General features: G+C 55.1%; 7 protein-coding genes across 7 annotated transcripts; 5 read left to right on the top strand and 2 right to left on the bottom strand.

Annotated features, from left to right (window-relative positions):
* Window positions 1-1380: 1380 nt before the first annotated feature.
* ATG1_2 (Serine/threonine-protein kinase) lies at window positions 1381-2755 on the top strand (the record flags this gene model as incomplete). The annotated part of the gene is made up of 3 exons (XM_053175087.1): window positions 1381-1515; window positions 1642-2637; window positions 2705-2755. 3 exons carry the CDS (start codon window positions 1381-1383, stop codon window positions 2753-2755), a joined length of 1182 nt encoding a protein of 393 aa, XP_053041031.1.
* A 197-nt stretch (window positions 2756-2952) lies between these two features.
* Window positions 2953-4428, top strand: ATG1_1 (Serine/threonine-protein kinase; the record flags this gene model as incomplete). The annotated part of the gene is made up of 2 exons (XM_053175086.1): window positions 2953-4222; window positions 4277-4428. The coding sequence occupies 2 exons, from the start codon at window positions 2953-2955 to the stop codon at window positions 4426-4428; spliced, it is 1422 nt and encodes a 473-aa protein (XP_053041030.1).
* A 723-nt stretch (window positions 4429-5151) lies between these two features.
* COL26b_002156 (uncharacterized protein) lies at window positions 5152-7445 on the top strand (the record flags this gene model as incomplete). The annotated part of the gene is made up of 3 exons (XM_053175085.1): window positions 5152-5193; window positions 5327-5442; window positions 5654-7445. The coding sequence occupies 3 exons, from the start codon at window positions 5152-5154 to the stop codon at window positions 7443-7445; spliced, it is 1950 nt and encodes a 649-aa protein (XP_053041029.1).
* A 2667-nt stretch (window positions 7446-10112) lies between these two features.
* COL26b_002155 (uncharacterized protein) lies at window positions 10113-10755 on the top strand (the record flags this gene model as incomplete). Its single annotated transcript, XM_053175084.1, has 2 exons — window positions 10113-10439; window positions 10540-10755. The coding sequence occupies 2 exons, from the start codon at window positions 10113-10115 to the stop codon at window positions 10753-10755; spliced, it is 543 nt and encodes a 180-aa protein (XP_053041028.1).
* A 222-nt stretch (window positions 10756-10977) lies between these two features.
* COL26b_002154 (uncharacterized protein) lies at window positions 10978-11820 on the bottom strand (the record flags this gene model as incomplete). The annotated part of the gene is made up of 1 exon (XM_053175083.1): window positions 10978-11820. The coding sequence occupies one exon, from the start codon at window positions 11818-11820 to the stop codon at window positions 10978-10980; it is 843 nt and encodes a 280-aa protein (XP_053041027.1).
* A 370-nt stretch (window positions 11821-12190) lies between these two features.
* On the bottom strand, window positions 12191-13750 carry COL26b_002153 (uncharacterized protein; the record flags this gene model as incomplete). The annotated part of the gene is made up of 3 exons (XM_053175082.1): window positions 12191-13047; window positions 13090-13598; window positions 13659-13750. 3 exons carry the CDS (start codon window positions 13748-13750, stop codon window positions 12191-12193), a joined length of 1458 nt encoding a protein of 485 aa, XP_053041026.1.
* Window positions 13751-14984: 1234 nt separating this feature from the next.
* On the top strand, window positions 14985-15941 carry COL26b_002152 (uncharacterized protein; the record flags this gene model as incomplete). The annotated part of the gene is made up of 1 exon (XM_053175081.1): window positions 14985-15941. One exon carries the CDS (start codon window positions 14985-14987, stop codon window positions 15939-15941), a length of 957 nt encoding a protein of 318 aa, XP_053041025.1.
* Window positions 15942-16357: the final 416 nt, after the last annotated feature.

Here is a 16357-nt window from a genome sequence, read left to right as displayed (position 1 = left end):
TCTGTCTGTCTGTCTGTCTGTTCGTGTTCGATAGACCGCCCGACAAACACACAGAGTCCATCATATCAGCGGCACCACCATCACAGCGACAGGCGACCGCGGCGACCGCATCTCGCGCTACTGTGCCACTAAGTTAGATAGGCAGAGAGGTGCTACCCTTTATCGCATCGCATCAATCACACCCACTTCCACCTCCACGGGCCACACGCCGTGTCGTGAGGTGCACAAGGTGATCCACTCTGGACTCGCTATCTAATCGGCCTGATCCACTTCCACCTGGCTCCCCATCCCATCCATCCTCTCCATCCTCGTCACTTGTCTCTGTTCCTGCTGCTCCTGCTGCACCTGTCACTCTCCTCGGCGCGTCCCTTCTTCTACATCCTCTGCCCATCTCCTCGTCGACCTCTCCCTCTCTCTTCCTCTATCCTCGCCTTCAACTTCGATCTCGACCATTTTCTTTTCCCCCCCACCGGCCCTACCCACGAAATCCCTCGACTTCTCTGCCCTTTCTTCTCTTCTCGGCTTGCCCTCGTGCGCCTACATCACCGATTTCCCGGACCCCGTTTGTACCGCTGCCGTTTGTCCTCCCGTCTTCACTACACCACTCGCCTCTCCATCAGGGTACAAACAAAGTACAAACCACTGCGTCCTTGATAGCTCCGAGTCATTAGCTTGACCTTGGACTTTGCCTGACTCTTACTCCCAAAAGGTACACTCTTCCTCCAAACTCTCCAATACCTTGCTTTGAGAGCCTCAAACCGTTGGGTACTTCCCATGGGTCAAGCTAGCCTCCTGTTCTAACGCTCACCGTCCATTCGTATTAGTCACAACAGGACTCCTCGAGGCGTCTCCCACCTTCTCCCACCTTGCCTCCGATCGCCTCTCTCTACATAACCTCATCCTCAAAGCCACTTCGTCGGCCCATCTTTCACCGTGGTCGACTTGCATCCCGTCCTCCACCTATCGACCGTGTTGTCGAGACGATACCGCCGCCTTCCTGCACTCTCCGTACACGGACGCCACGACGGTCCCCGCTTCTACCCTTCGAGCGCTTCCTCGACTCTGCATCGACCTGGTGTGCGTGCGCTCCCGACCTATCGGATAGCTGCCGCCTTGTCTACCGTACCTGCCTACCTTACCGAAGCAACACATTCAGGGTTCTCGCCGCTGCTCGAAGCTCTGCCTACTTCTTTTGACTTGCCTTCTACACCCATTCAATCATCACAGATCTATCTCCAGCATTCTCTCTTCCACGACCCTGTATGTGTACATGACGACGCCACCCGCCGCCGACGTCTTTCGCATAGCATAGGCCCCTCGGCCTGAACACACTCCGCCCGAAGTCGCCCCTGTTCTTGACAACTTCAACAGGCGATCAAAATGGCGGAGAGACTGCCAACTTCGTCCTCGTCAGGACGCAGGCGACGCGAAGCCGATGCCTCCATTGGTGATTTCGTTATTGGAGGAGAAATCGGCAAGGGCAGCTTTGCCCAGGTATACAGTGGTTACCACAAGGTTCGTAAGCTCCATCGCCTGTTGTGATGGCCTATAATGGGGCCTGTTTCTTTTGGTGCTGGTTGTTCGATTCCCGGTGACTCATAACTCGTCGATCTCGATGAGCTGACCATCATCCCTTGACAGAGCTCCAAAGCAACTGTAGCGATCAAGTCGGTCGAAACCGGACGCCTGAACAACAAGCTCAGAGAGAACCTGTATGGCGAGATTCAGATCCTCAAGACCCTGCGCCATCCTCATATCGTCGCTCTCCACGACTGTGTGGAGTCGGCAACACACATCAACCTGGTCATGGAATACTGTGAGCTTGGCGACCTGTCGCTCTTTATCAAGAAGAGGGACAAGCTTAGCACCAATCCTGCAACCCATGACATGGCAAGAAAGTACCCCGTCACACCAAACTCCGGTCTGCACGAAGTCGTTACTCGCCACTTCTTGCAACAACTGGGCAGCGCCCTCAAGTTCCTACGAGAGCGAAACTACGTCCATCGAGACGTCAAGCCTCAGAATCTACTTCTCTTGCCATCACCCAAGTTCAGAGAAGAACACTCGCGTCCAATCTTGACTGCTAGTCAGGACTCATTGATTCCTAATGCCGGCTTGGCCTCTCTGCCAATGCTGAAGCTCGCAGACTTCGGTTTCGCTCGTGTTTTGCCATCTACTTCGCTTGCGGATACTCTTTGCGGTTCGCCACTGTACATGGCCCCTGAAATTCTCCGTTACGAGCGATACGATGCCAAGGCCGATCTTTGGTCTGTTGGTACGGTGTTGTACGAGATGATCACCGGACGTCCTCCTTTCCGTGCTAGGAACCACGTGGAGTTGCTCCGGAAGATTGAAAGCGCCGAGGATCGGGTTAAGTACCCGAAAGACCTTGTCGTCAGCAAGGAACTTGTCAAGCTCATCAGCAAACTTCTGACAAGGGCGCCTGTCGAACGGATGAGATTCGAAGACTTCTTCAATGACCCGATCGTAGTCGACCCCATTCCCGGAGTGGTCGAGGACGACATTCCAAAGCCGGAGGTCAAACCTTCCAGAGACCTTCGATCCCTCGGCAGGTCCGACTCAACATCTTCGCTGTCTCGCCGCTTATCCTTGCGCCGTCAGACCGAGAATGAAACTGTACGTGAGGAAGGTGAATCGCCAAGGTCGCCCCGTGAGAAACCCCTGAGATCTCCCAGGTTGTCAGGTCCGAGTGAAGGCCGCGCTCAGCAAGCTGCCGATGCGACAGCTCGTGTAAGCCAGTCACCAGGACAGGAAACTGGGGACGGACTTGGAATTCGACGTCCCGCTATGCCACAACCCTCCACCTCAGCACCTGCTCGTCCACACAGGCTGTCCAATGCAGCCATCAACCGACCTGCCGCCCGCGCATCTGCGTCGCCTCCGACCTCATATCTCAATGAGAGAAGACTGCGGCCGGTCACGGAGAGAAGCATGACGGAGCAAGAAAAGGCGGCTCAGGATGTTGCCTTTGAAAGAGACTACGTTGTCGTTGAGAAGAAGCACGTGGAGGTGAACGCCTTTGCAGATGAAATGGCGGCTAATCCGCGCTTGACTTCTCTCTCACCCAAGACCGGGCAGATGATTCGTCGCGCCACACAACAAGGTCCTCCGACTTCGACCACAGGCGCAGGCCGTGTGCAGCCTTCAAATGCCGTGCAGATCGCCTCGGGCAAGGGACGCCACGATCGTCGTGACTCTTACGATAGCAAGAACTTCTCGGCAAGCCCCACGACTCAAGGATTCATCGCCAAGGCGATCTCAGATGCCAGCGTTCGTCTGTTCGGCTTCAAGGTCCCACAACATGTTCTGGGCGGCAAGGGTGCCTCTCCGCCTCTCTACAGTCCATTCCCAGCGTACCCGACACCATCGGGTCCCGTTGCGCTGATTGGTGACGGCAAGCAGAGCGCACCAGTCGACGAAGATGCCCGAGCTGTGAAACTGATTCAGGATTTCGCCCATCGCAGTGACTGCGTCTATGGATTTGCCGAGGTGAAGTACAAGCAGCTTTTCCCGCTTGCCCCCTCTATGGACCACGGTCTTGGTGGCGCACCTGCCGACCAGTTGACGGGAGAGGAGGACGGGCTCACCATTGAGGCCGAAGTCCTTCTCTCGGAAGAGGCCTTGGTTCTTTATGTCAAAGCTTTGACACTGCTTGCCAGGGCCATGGACGTTGCAAGTCTTTGGTGGTCGCGAAAGACTCGCGGTGACTCCACGGGTGTTGCTGCTGCCGAGGTTTCCAAGGAGAGCCTTGCACAACGCATCAACTCTACCGTACAATGGGTCCGGGGCCGCTTTAACGAAGTCTTGGAGAAGACGGAGGTTGTCCGGCTCAAGCTCATTGCCGTCCAGCAGAAGCTCCCCGATGATCACCCAAGCCACCCCAGCAACCACGGCGGAGAGTCTGCTTCCTCGACCGCGTCCGGCACGAGGGATGTCTACCTCACACCTGGTATCAGCGCGGAGAAGCTTATGTACGACCGAGCCTTGGAGATGAGTCGTACGGCAGCCATCGATGAGATTACAAACGAGAACCTTGAAGGCTGCGTTACCTACTACGTCACTGCCATTCGTATGCTTGAGGCTGTCCTAGACAACGATGAGGACACGGTCAAGCGAAGGTACTCCGCCTCGAGCAAGGAGCTTGTTCGAGAGGAGGTATCTAGCGATCTGGACAGTGACGACCAACAGGTTGTTAATCGAAGTAAGCCTCTCTGCCCTTATTACTGCGATCCATCAGCAAGCTAATAACACGCAGTGATTCAAATGATTACTGGACGCCTGTCGACCGTCCGCAAGAAGATGGCGATGATTGCCGAGGCATCGCGATCTCAACAGGCTATGCAGCTTCCAGTGCGGAAGCGAAGTGGCGATGTTACGCCGCGCAGCGTGCCCTCATATGCTTCTTAAAGGTAAGCTGGCACCAATCGGAGCATGGCTCCCATTGACTGGAACGACTTTAAAACAACACACTCTGCCTCACGGCCACGAACTTCAACTTCTGCTTTACATAGGCCTGGAGGATTCCTGTGACACGAATCTCGGATGGCAAGAGAATTCGGACAGGAGAACGGGTCAGACTTTTCATGCATCGGCGTTGGGGAAGGCAAACCGGCATATCATCGGTTCCAACCATTTCTTTTTCATCAAGGCCTGTTTTTTTGCTTCTTATTATCTCCATTGGCGTTGGGAATCTGCAAACTGCGAGGGTTTCTTCCGCAGCCACGGAACAGTCACGGTAGTTCTTTTTTTGGCGTCCGCACGAGGGCAGGGAAGGGAAAACACAGTACCTTGAACCGGCATAGCAGCTTGGCTTTCATTGTGTTCTTCTCGTCACACCAGGATGGCCACGGAAGGATGATGGCAGGTTTACGGCCGTCCTGCTGAGAGGCGGTACGTTGGACACTAACGGATGAATGTTGCATACCCTTTGAGGTTTTGCTCGCAGACACTGGATCTGCTTTCCTTTCTAGTTGTGTCAAAAATGAGATAACATTTCAGCAACTTTCTCTTGATCCGTGACGAATCTTGTGTAAACTCATTTGTCCATCATTTGTCGCGTCTGGCAGGTGAGTGGCACTATCTACCATCATCAGTAGACTAACACCGATACATCAGTTCATTGACCAAGGTATGATTGCGCTATGCCTAGACCCCGCAAAACAGGGATCCCGGGTACGTCGGAATGCCTGCCGGCGTCGGAGGTGAGCGAAAGTGGATCTCATCACCCCAAAGCCGACCTCATGCGCCCCGGATAACGCAGACAAGTTCATGTCTTGCAGGATGTTTCACTGATACCCATTTGCAGCTCTTTAGCTTCCGTGTTGTGCCACCTGTAGACAGATCCCAGGTCGGAGAGTCAAAGGGTTTCAAAGCCTCAAGATGCCGGTTGGGCAGCGGAGGTCCAACGTTCGGCGGAGCAACGTAACGGCCTGTCATCGGTGCAAGTCTCGCAAGCAGCGGTGCGACCAGAACATCCCGGCGTGCTCCAATTGCGAGCGCGCCGGCGTGGATTGTGTGGGCACCGACATTGACGGCCGAGTGGCGCCCAGAAGGTCGGCCCTTTTTCCCTTCCGGCGCACACCTCCGGAAACACCATTCCGTTGCCATGTAACTAACTAGACCGGCACATCAGCTACATCAAGAGCTTGGAGGATCGCATCGCCCAGTTGGAGACGCAGTTGATGTCACACGGTCTCCGGGACCAGAGCCATGATACGCCAACCTCTGTAGACTTCTCGGCGGTCGTCACTCATGGCGTGTCCAACTCGCCCTCTTCGCAAGGCCACAATAGCCAGGCGGACGAGGACCTCGTCGGTCAGATTGTCCTCGACTCACTCCGGGCAGACCACTTCTCCAGTGCAATAGCGAACCACAATGGCCTCTCGCTGCTCAACTCTCTGCTTTCGGGCCCCATCACCAAAGTCTCGCGGCCCGGGCTCAGGTCAGACCACCGCACCCTCTTCGAGGATCTGCCGTACGAGACGCGAATAGATATGCCGCGGGGCGAGGCCGCCAGCCGGCTTATAGACACGTACTTTGAGCACTGCGACTTCTTCTCTCCCATCCTCCCGTCAAAGGAACACCTGGCCGCAATGATGGAGCCCCTGTACGACGCTCCCGCGAACCTACCGCCCAGTAGCAGCCGCTCGCTGTCGAAGGCGAAGTTCAGGGCGTCCATGATCTTCGCCACGGCGATCCTCCTCATCAACAGGACGGACCCGTCGGTGCCCGTGGAGAGGTCCCATGTGTACTTCGCCGCCGCGATGCACATGCTCTCCCAGGACCCGGCCGCCGTCTGCACCGGCGACCTCGGCCACCTCGTCGACCTGCTCCTCATCGTGCAGTACTGCTGCTTCAGCCCGAACCTCACCGCCGCGTGGCACTTCCTCGGCCTCGCGACCCGCCTCGCCGTCGAGCTGGGCCTCCACAACGAACGGCAGCAACGACAACACGGCGCTGCTGCCGCCGCCGCCGTCGCTCTGGACCCGGCCCTGGTCGAGGAGCGGCGCTGGGTCTTCTGGGCGACGTACACCTTCGAGCGCAACCTCTGCGTCATATTAGGTCGGCCATTCTCGATCCCGGACGAGGCCATCGAGACCCCGCTGCCCCCGGAGCCCCTCGGCAACCCGCAACGCGCGCAGGCGCTGCACCTGATCAAGGCGCGCCGCTTCGAGTCCGAGATCTACGCGACGCTGCGGCAGCGGCAGCCCGCCGGCGCGCCGCTGGACAAGCCCGCCTGGCGCGCGAGCATCACCGCCCGGCTGCGCGAGTGGTTCGCCTCTGTACCCCCGCTGGACTGCGCGAGCGGCAGCAGCCAGCTGATGCCGCAGCAGATCTTTGGCGGCTTCTTCCACAACGCGTTCGTGAACGTGTACTACCCGTCGCAGCACTTCCCGGATCTGAGCGCGGCGGACGTGCGGGCGCTGGCGCGGCATGCGGCGGAGGGCGTCGCGTGCTACAAGAACTCGTTCCGGTCGCGCGAGCTGCGGTTCTACTGGCGGTGTATCCATAGTCTGTTCAAGGCGGGCGTGGCGCTGGTGTACTGCATCCGCGTGGCGGCGACTCTCCCGCAGCAGCAGCAGCAGGGGGAGGGGGAGGAGATGAATGTGCCGAATTTGATGGATACGGTTAATGACTGCTCGTCCATCATCTGGGCCATGGTCGAGCGGTATCCGCAAGGCCAGGCGTACCGGGACGTGTTTGAAAGTTTGGTCAACTCGGTCCTGGGCAAGGACGGCGGTGACCAGATGCAGCAGCAGCAGCACCCGTCTTTGGTTCAGCAGCAGCAGGCGAGTGCCGGTGACGAGCAGGAGCATTCCATCTTTGACTCGTTGTTTGCGGCGGCTTCGGAGGATACGGATCTGCCGTTTACCGCGATCGAGGCGCTATCTTGGGGGTTTGCGCAGCCGTCTCCTGCTGGGTGAGGTTGATTGGCTTTTGCCGGCTTCTTACTCCTTGATCCGGTGGCTTGCTGCCAGTCCCAAGGTAATCAAGACATTAATGGCGCTGTAAGAAGCCGCTTTATGGGAGGCAAGTATGTTGCTGTCGGCAACATCGAAACACCAACAACCTCGAGTTTAGAGTTGAGAACAGCAGCAAGGTCGTTTACATGAGACGTCAACCAGGAGACAGGTCAGTGTTCAACGGCAGGGTTATCTTCTGTATTTGGATAATGAGGACACACTACTAGCACGTCTCGAACACTTCATCCTCGAGATCTTCTCTCTTTACATTCAACCTCTTCGGCAGAAGTCTCTTCCAGTACACCTCCTCTTCCTCCACTTCATCCTCAACCTCACAGGGCTTCGGCAACGCCCACCCCTTCAAATCCGCCTCTCCGACAACCACCCCGCACACATCCCTCCTCTTCCCGCGCCTCCCCTCCGCCAACAACTCACCAGCCAGCCTCACCGCATCCGCCTCTTCGACCACGCCCGTCTCCGCAGAAATCCAATCGCCCGCCTGCGCCCCCGAGATCTCGTCCCTGCCCCAGTCCGCACTCTCGAGCAGCCTCCGCACCAGGCACACGCCGCCGACGCGCCTGCAGCGGCCGCACGGCCCGGATGGCTTGAGCTTCTGCTCGGCGGTGAAGAACTCGCACCGGGCGCCGGCGAGGGCGCACTGCAGGCACTTGCCCGGCGTGCATTCGCGGTAGACGACAGGCGGTAGGGGTGGGCGGGAGCAGGGGGAGCAGGGGGAGAGCAGGGGGAGGCCGTTGCGGTATTGGAGTTTTGGGCGGATGGGCGGTGGTCGTCGTGGCTTGGATGTGTGCTGGGCTTCGTCGCTGTTTTCAGGTTGTGAGGGTTTCATGACGTTGGTTAGTATATTGGACAAACTTATTTTGTGATAGAGTCGCACGTCTTGAACCGGCCGCAAGGGCCGTTCCTCAAAACTCTTAAAAGGTTGCGAGGAGGATAGGATGTTGACTCTGCTGACGGAGTTGATATCAGGTTCCAGCAGCTATGTTCAAACACAGGTTGTAAGTCAGATCCTATGTGTTTTGATGACCGCCAAACAATTCCATTTTCCTTCAAGCAAACAAAGAGAGAACAGTAATAGTAAACCCTCTAGACCAATGGGCCCTTGTCCTACATCAGCCTCCATTGTTCAAAGCTGGTCGTTGACATGATCGGCTTTGACATGCTCGGTATTCTCATTTGGGCTTCCGGCCCCTGGATCGAAACTAAGAACCCAAGTTTACAAAGAAGCCGATAACATGAGTGCCAAACAACACCGCAGAAGAGGATGTGATAGCTTCAACTTGAGGAGGGCTTGATATCCCTCTAAGTTAAGCCAAAACACTCTCTGAATCATACTGTTCGGAACACGTTATTTTTACCCCCAAGAATATCACACGATATTTCACGTTGATCTAGAATGCATGCCTTTACTAGGGGATGCAGCTATTGCGCTATCATCGCGATGCCAGCCTGAGTGTGAGGATACCATGCCGTACAAGCACCAAGTACTGTCATCTTCTTACCAAAATCCTCCCAGGCATCGAATTGCGACGGCAGTAACGCGGGTCTATTTACAGCAACAATGATGATCAACTTGGCCAGATCCAAACAAAGCTGAATGCTCTACAGAGTAGCTCAGAAGCTCAGCTAATGAGGTGTTGCATTGGGGGCGAAGACATAGAGCAGCTTCAACTAGGCCCCTTGCTTCAAGACCAGGATCAATTCGGTAATCTTCCCCAACTTTCTCAAGGTCATGATGTGTAGGCTTTTTGATTTACCGTGGAGAATTTGCTTGAAAGTTGCTGCCTGCGTGCACAGGGGGTCGCAGTCAGACAACCGCAGATCGCTTGTTGGGGTCTCAAAGCTTGATCTGTTGCTGCCTTGCAGATCATCGGCTTGGTTGAGCGACCATGTTACATCGAAACTCGGGAGCGATGCAGGTAAGAATGTTCCGATTGAAGATGAATACACGCTTAAAATAATAGTTGGAAGAATTCAATATGGTCACACAATTAGTGTCATGTGATACTACTGCTGTGGTGGTTTGTTGCAACACAGGTTGGACGATATGTCCCCGGCGTCATTTGCGAAGCATCGAGCATAAGCACTAGTTTCTACCGTGAACTATGATATACGATTTGAGGTCGACCAAAGATGATATGCGTGAGTTTGGCACTGGTCTCGGAATCTCACGATCCTTGGCAGTGAGACAAGGCCCTCAAAACATGGCCCCGAAGCTTATACCTTGAGTATGCCAAGACGTGAGTAAAAGCCGCCAGGATTTAGTTACAACATCACCTCAGCCCTCTGTCAATAAGCGGGCCGGTAGATCATTGAATCCTTCAGGATGCAATTGTGACCGCGGCTTGGCAAGATCAACCATGAGGCAGTGCACTGCCTCGCGATGATCGACGATGGGCGAGATGGTCCATTTCTCACAACAACCTCGGCTGAAATGTATGCGATCATGAATCATCAGCAAAACTGAAGACTCACGACCTTGTAAAATGTTATAAAAGTGTCGACTTCTTCTTCTCTTTTCCCGTCTCGTCAATTTCACAGAACATCAAACATTTCAGAACCCGAAGCCTAAGAATCTTCTTCCACTTCATTCCATTACCACTTTACGTCATGAAGACCTTCAACCTCCTCACCACTCTCTTGGCCGGTGTCTCCGCAGTCTCCGCGGCAGCCCTGCCGAGCGCCATAGACGCCCGCGAAGTCGCCGATGGTTTCTATCAGGTTTCCACCGACGATGCCGGCAACACGAAGACCACTTTCAAGCCTTGGGATGAGGTTGTCACGACCTCTGTCAGAGAGCGGTCGCCTCTTGAGAAGCGCAGAGAGGACTGCGGTCCCGGGTCCGTCAGCACTGGCGAAGCGGACGATGCGAACACCTGCCTGATCAATGGCTTCAGTGGGGATAACGTGTACTTGGAGAAGAATGCCTGGTCATACGTAAGTTTCCCAGTTTCCGTACCCCCAATAATTTTCCCTTGGTGTCCGTCTCTTGGTGGTCTCATGACGGGGAATGGCAATAGACTAACTCAGATCGCAGTGCGTTCGCGGCAACGTCGTCTCCTTCATCTGCCCTTACAGCCAAGGATACAAGGGCAAGGCAGACATCAAAGGGACTTGGTCTTATGTCAAGGGACACTGCGGGCCGAGCAAGATGGGCTACGCGCAGGTCTCCAACGGCATCGGCGACTGGACGGCTGGGTATGCTACCAAGGATGATCACTTCTGTACTGCGGACTTCAAGGTTGGATCTTGAACATGTCGCCCCCCTTTTCCTCGTTGCATATAGAAAGATGTCTTTCCTCTTCATCTGGTTGAAGATGCCACAAGCAGGGTAAATAATTAGTCACATTGCACGCAGTCAGAATACTCGTCACAATCCACTATGATATTTACTTTTGAAAGCGTCGTTCTATAGATGCCCGTTTCTAAGTGTATGTTGCTCCGGTCCCTGTCCCAAAACGCCGAATCGTCGCCTTCATTCATCTTCATCTTCATAATCAGCATCGGCATCATCATCATCATCCCCTTCCACTTCCGTTTCCTCATCCTTAGCTCGCTGCTGCAACTGCTTTGCCCACTTCTTCCCGCCCAAGTTTTCTTTCTTGGCCATCCGGATTACTTTGGCTTGAACTGACTTATCGCTCCTACCCAATCTAGCTCCTATCTCCTCATAATCCTTTCCGGCAGCAAGCATCTCTTTGACGGTAGCAACTTCGCCTCTGCCCCACATCTTCTGCGGCCTAGCCCCCGGCAGGAAACTCATAGGACCGAGCACCTGGTCGGGTGCTGCGGCGCCCTGGGGGTTGTTGTTGATGAACTGCCGGATCGCATTCAGACGGTTGTCCTGGATCAAAACTTGTTCCGCGGTCCAGAGGCAGCCGTTGGTGCCGCTGCCGCAGTGGTAGCCCGCCCACAGCGAGGGGGCGAGGACGGGCACGCGGGCGTCGGCGCGGTGCGCGATGAAGCGCTGCAGGCCGCCCATGATGGCGTTGGAGAGGTTGTGCGTGGTGACGGAGATGATGTTGTCGCAGCCGGGGCAGCGGGCGATAGGACCGTATTCGGGGTCGTTGCCGGTTGTGAAGCGCGTGTTCGGGTTGTAGGCGCAGCCGGGCGTTGCGCAGGTGTGGCCGATGGCCAGGGCTCGGTCGTGGGGGAGGGGGAGGGATTCGCGGAAGATGAGGCCCGCATGGTTGGCTTCGTAGTTGGCGGACCTGGTGTCTTGGGTCAGGGAGAACTGGCATGCTTCGCCGGCGTCGGCGGATTGGTTTGAGATTGGCTGGCGGCAGGAGGCGCAGAAGTACTTGATGTTGAGGCACATGATTAGTTGTACGGTCTTTTTTGTGTTCTTAGTGATCGGTTTCTGGTTGGTTTGAGTTGTTGGTAAAATTGTCGCAACCACGGACTCGTGGCTATCTATATGACATGAATCTCGCGGCAGCTTGTGTTGACAATGGAGACAATTCTCTTGACACTCAATACTCAACAATAATGAACTATGAACATTCTTAGCGGTTGGCTTGATCAACGCTGTTGTGTTCTTTATGTTAAACCATTAATTCAGGGGGTTTCGACGGATTCGACAAAGACTCGGTTATGGGTATTCCGTAAAACATCAGAAAGATTTCGGGTCATTGTCTCTCAGGTGTGCCCCGGTTTTATACCTATGAAAGCAGTTTGTACAAAGATGGTCATAGATCAAAGCGCTTCTCGTCCACAACGCCATTGTTCTCATCTGAGCTGGTCTGGGTCTTGCGGTTGGCCCTCCAGTATGTGTACATCAAAGCCAAAGTGTTGGGGATCGAAGCTCCGTACAGCAAAAGAATCGCGAGAAAAGCCTTGGGATACCTCGGAGCGTCGGACTCTTGGAAAAGCTGCTGCCCGGCGAGGCCTCCGAGATTGCTCCCCATCACCGCCATCGCCAGTCCAACGCTGCGATTGCTGGGCTTGGTCGAGTTGATGTTCAGCCAGGCATCGTTGATCGCCTGCGAAAGGGCGTTGCCCCCAGTGAGCAGCGTGAAGAGCGCATACTGTACCCACCTGTTCGCCCCGACAGGCAGCCCGCACAGCGCGCCGGAGAAGGCAATGGACCAGACAAAAGCCACGATGCACCAAGGCCCGCGCAGCCGTGTCTTGTCTGACGCGACGGACAGCGTGTAGGACAGAATGATGACGAGCACGTTGCCGACGGCGTTGAGCAGGTTGGCGTTCGTCTTGGAGAAGCCGAGGCTCTTGATGATCGTGGGTCCGTAGATGGCGAGGCCGCCCTTGGGGGTGAGACTGAGGATGTTGAGGAACATGTGCAGCCAGAGGCGCAGGTCGACGAAGGCTTCGCGGAGACTCTTCAGGGTGATTTCGGCCTTGTCCGCGCCCTTGGATTCGTCGCCGAGAATGATGCGGGTGCTAAGGATGGTGCGCTCGCGGTCGGTGAAAAGGTCGAAGCGGCCATGGATCGGGCGCGTGTGCTTTGGGCTGCGGGGGAGGAGGAGGACGTAGCCGAAGAAGATGAGGAGGGTGAATGTGCCCTCGACTGGCGCCGTTGTCAGATCTGGATGTGATAACGAGGATGGCTTTAAGGGGTTCAACTTACTGACAAAGAGCCACTGCCATCCGGCGAGCCCTCCCTTGCCGCCCATTTGCAGGATTCCTGCGGCGATCAATGAACCAGTCGCGGCGGCTGAATAATTACCGAAGTAAAATATTGATGTTCTCAGTGCCAGCTCGTCTCTCTTGTAGAACAAAGCCAGCATGTACTGAACTCCGGGGATGAATCCTCCCTCAAACAGCCCCAAGAGCATTCTCGTTGCGTAGAATGAGTGGACGTTGGTGCACCAAGCTTGCATTAGAGCGATCGTGCCCCAGATGGCGACCTGCAGTGTGAGCCAGACCGGAGCGCCGACTCTCTGCAGAACCAGGTTGGAGGGGATTTCTGCAATCACGATACCGGCCAACATCAGCTGATTACCAATGTTGACTTGGTTGTTGGTGATGCCGAGGTCTTGCGTCAGGGTGTCGGTGAGGGCGTTGCTGATGTTGGTTCGGTCGAGCTGGAGGACGTAGAAGCCGACGACGAGGAGAGGCATGAGATACCAGTCGAGTCTTTGGTTGAGCTGCTGTCAGTGGTTTGGCCTCGCTGGGAAACAAGTGCTAAAGACTGACTTTCTGACCACGGCCTTTTCTTCATCATGAGTCCACGACTCGCCCTCGGATGGGCTGTGGTTGGACGCGTCGGTCTTCTTCTCTTCCTCCATGGTGACGGCAGACCAATCAATGGAAACCAGAATGCCAAAGCGAGATGCTTGAGAGAATTCCAAATTAATGACCCGCGCTGGGTGATGTCGAAGATATACCCAGGCCAGCTCTTGGCTGCACGCGATCAACGGAAACCATGTCCCTCGCCGCTGTTCCACGGCCCCAGCATGGGCATGGTCCAATCCGAATCAGCGATTGCGCAATTGGCTTTCGTGGAAATGATCATGGAGTTGAGCGACGGAGATATGATTGTATTGATCCACATTAGTGAGAGGAGGGGAAGTCGTCGGAATTGAGCGTCGGAGGTCAGCGAAGCTGATCGGTTGTGGCATCGACTTCCTCATGTTGAACGCCAAACGATGTATTCACTTGCCGTCTTTGGATAACGTTAGAAGAACTTAAAGAAGGAATGATCAAAGCATGTAATCAAAAAAAAAAAAAAAAAGGAAGACTTCACTGTGTTTTCACGATTCCAGCGTCGTTAAAGTTCAGGATCAGAATGCCAAGGCCGAACTTACACGACTGAAATTCAATCCGCCGATCTACCTTTTTATCGAAGGTACATTGAACATGCATCTATAAAATAATAAAAATGCTAATAAGCACAAAAAGAACATCAAGTAGTTCCATCAAGACTGAGAAAAAAGACCCTTATCACTAGGTAGAGATTAGCCAGCAAGACCAATCGCCCGACCTGCAGGGGCCTGGCGGAGCTGCCGATCTCGGCCCCGGTCCAGGGTCTACCAGACTCTCGGGTCAGAGACTGGGTGAACAAACACGTGGGATTTTTTGTCCAACACACTTCCACTTGTGAATTTCATCGAAAAAAGAGGGCGTTGGTGCGAACGATAGAATATCTTAGCGTCTTGAGGTGACGTTAAAGTTGAGTTGCCGACGGAGCGGAGCTATGTCGCCGCCAGTTCGTCGATGACTTCATCAGTGGGGCCGAGATCGCGTGGGGGAGCTCTCAGCCCGCCGCACCGTCTGGGCTGTCATCTCAACCACCTTCCAATTTTAGAACCTAGACTCAGTCACATCCATCGAAGGCTGTTCTAGAACTTCTGTTAACATACCTAAATAGGTCCCGCAAATTGGGTACATTATCAGACCAACAGCCACCCCATCAATCAGCAATCTCAACCCCGAGGACACCCCGCAGTCATCCATCCCTGGTTACACAAGCCAGTGACACAACATCAAAGGTCACATCATCAACGGCCCCCTACCGCCAAGATGCCGCCTCCGCCAGATCTATCCCACCACATCCTCCCCGAGCCCGTCTCCAGAGAAATCTTCCAGACACAGATCCTCCCCGCCGACCTGCCCGCCACACTAACCCCGCACCCCACCCGAGCCCGGCCCTTGGCGGTGCTCATCGTCGGCCAAACCGGCGCTGGCAAAACCCGCACCGCCCCGGCCGTCCTCTCCGCCATGAACCGCATCAACCCCCCGGCGCACTTCATCGCAGACGTCTACAAGGCCCACCACCCTTCCTACCTGACTCTCATCTCCTCTCCGAACCCCGCGCACGCATCGCCGGCCACCGGCCCAGACGCGCGCAAATGGCTCGCCATGGCCGCGGCGGAGGCCATCTCCCGCAAGCTGGACGTGCTCCTGGAGAGCGCGTGTCGGCACCCAGACGACTTTCGCGACCTGGCGAGGATGTTTGGGGAGGCGGGGTACCGCGTCGAGGTCGTCGTGATGGCTGTCCCCGCGGCGCTGAGTCGGTTGGGGATCCTGCACCGGTTCTATGAGAGACTGCCGGAGGCCGGGAGCGGCAATCTGCCCATCAGGCTCACGCCGGTCAAGATTCATGATGATTCATATGCTGGACTGATGAGTGTTGCGGAGTGGATTGATGAGGTGGACTACATTGACAGGGTGCTCGTTGTGAGACGTGGAAACCTGGTTGTTTGCTCTGATGACAACAATGAGACAGGTAAGCTTAGTGGCAAGGTTGCGGAAGCGTTAAGGAGGGAAAGGGAAAGACCGCTCACCGCGGAGGAGAGAAAGGTTGCTGTAGCGGACCTGGAGAAGTTAGAAGCCCGAGATGGCAAGTTGGCAGTGGAAGTCAAAGGTCTGTTTGAACCGTTACTCAGGTCAGAAGAGCAGGGATATCCAGAGCTGCTACCGTTAGAGTTTCCACCCAGTACAAGGAAGGATGCTCTGCTTACGCTGGGTGAGGTATGAGGACATATACGAGCATAGTTATGCAGCCATTCGAGTTGGCAGATATCAAGGCATTGCCCCAGCTCTCAAGATATGGACCGAATGCAGACAGGCTTAGACGAGCGATTGTCCTGATTTTGCTACTATAGTATGGATGCCTCATTTGCTATATAATTTGCTATATAATTAAACAAGACTGCCTGCCACATGGCACTTCAGAAAGCTGCAAGCAATTTTCCTTTGAATGAACGGGAGTGATATGTCATATATGCCCGTCCTCGCTGAGTAGTCTGTCAAAGCAGCAGGGAACTGCTGTCGATTGCCATTTGCGCCCGGCGACGTTAACTCTATAGGTGACATTCGAAATCCTGCATTCAATACACAAGGGTTGCCATTGAGGCGTGCCGTCCGTCGCAACATGCAATTGGTGAAGTTGA

The sequence above is a fragment of the Colletotrichum chrysophilum genome (genome assembly GCF_026319265.1).
Source record: "Colletotrichum chrysophilum strain AFK26 chromosome Unknown scaffold_10, whole genome shotgun sequence".
Lineage (NCBI taxonomy): Eukaryota > Fungi > Ascomycota > Sordariomycetes > Glomerellales > Glomerellaceae > Colletotrichum > Colletotrichum chrysophilum.
Note: the sequence above shows the minus strand (reverse complement) of the source record. Positions and strands in the feature narration are given on the sequence as shown.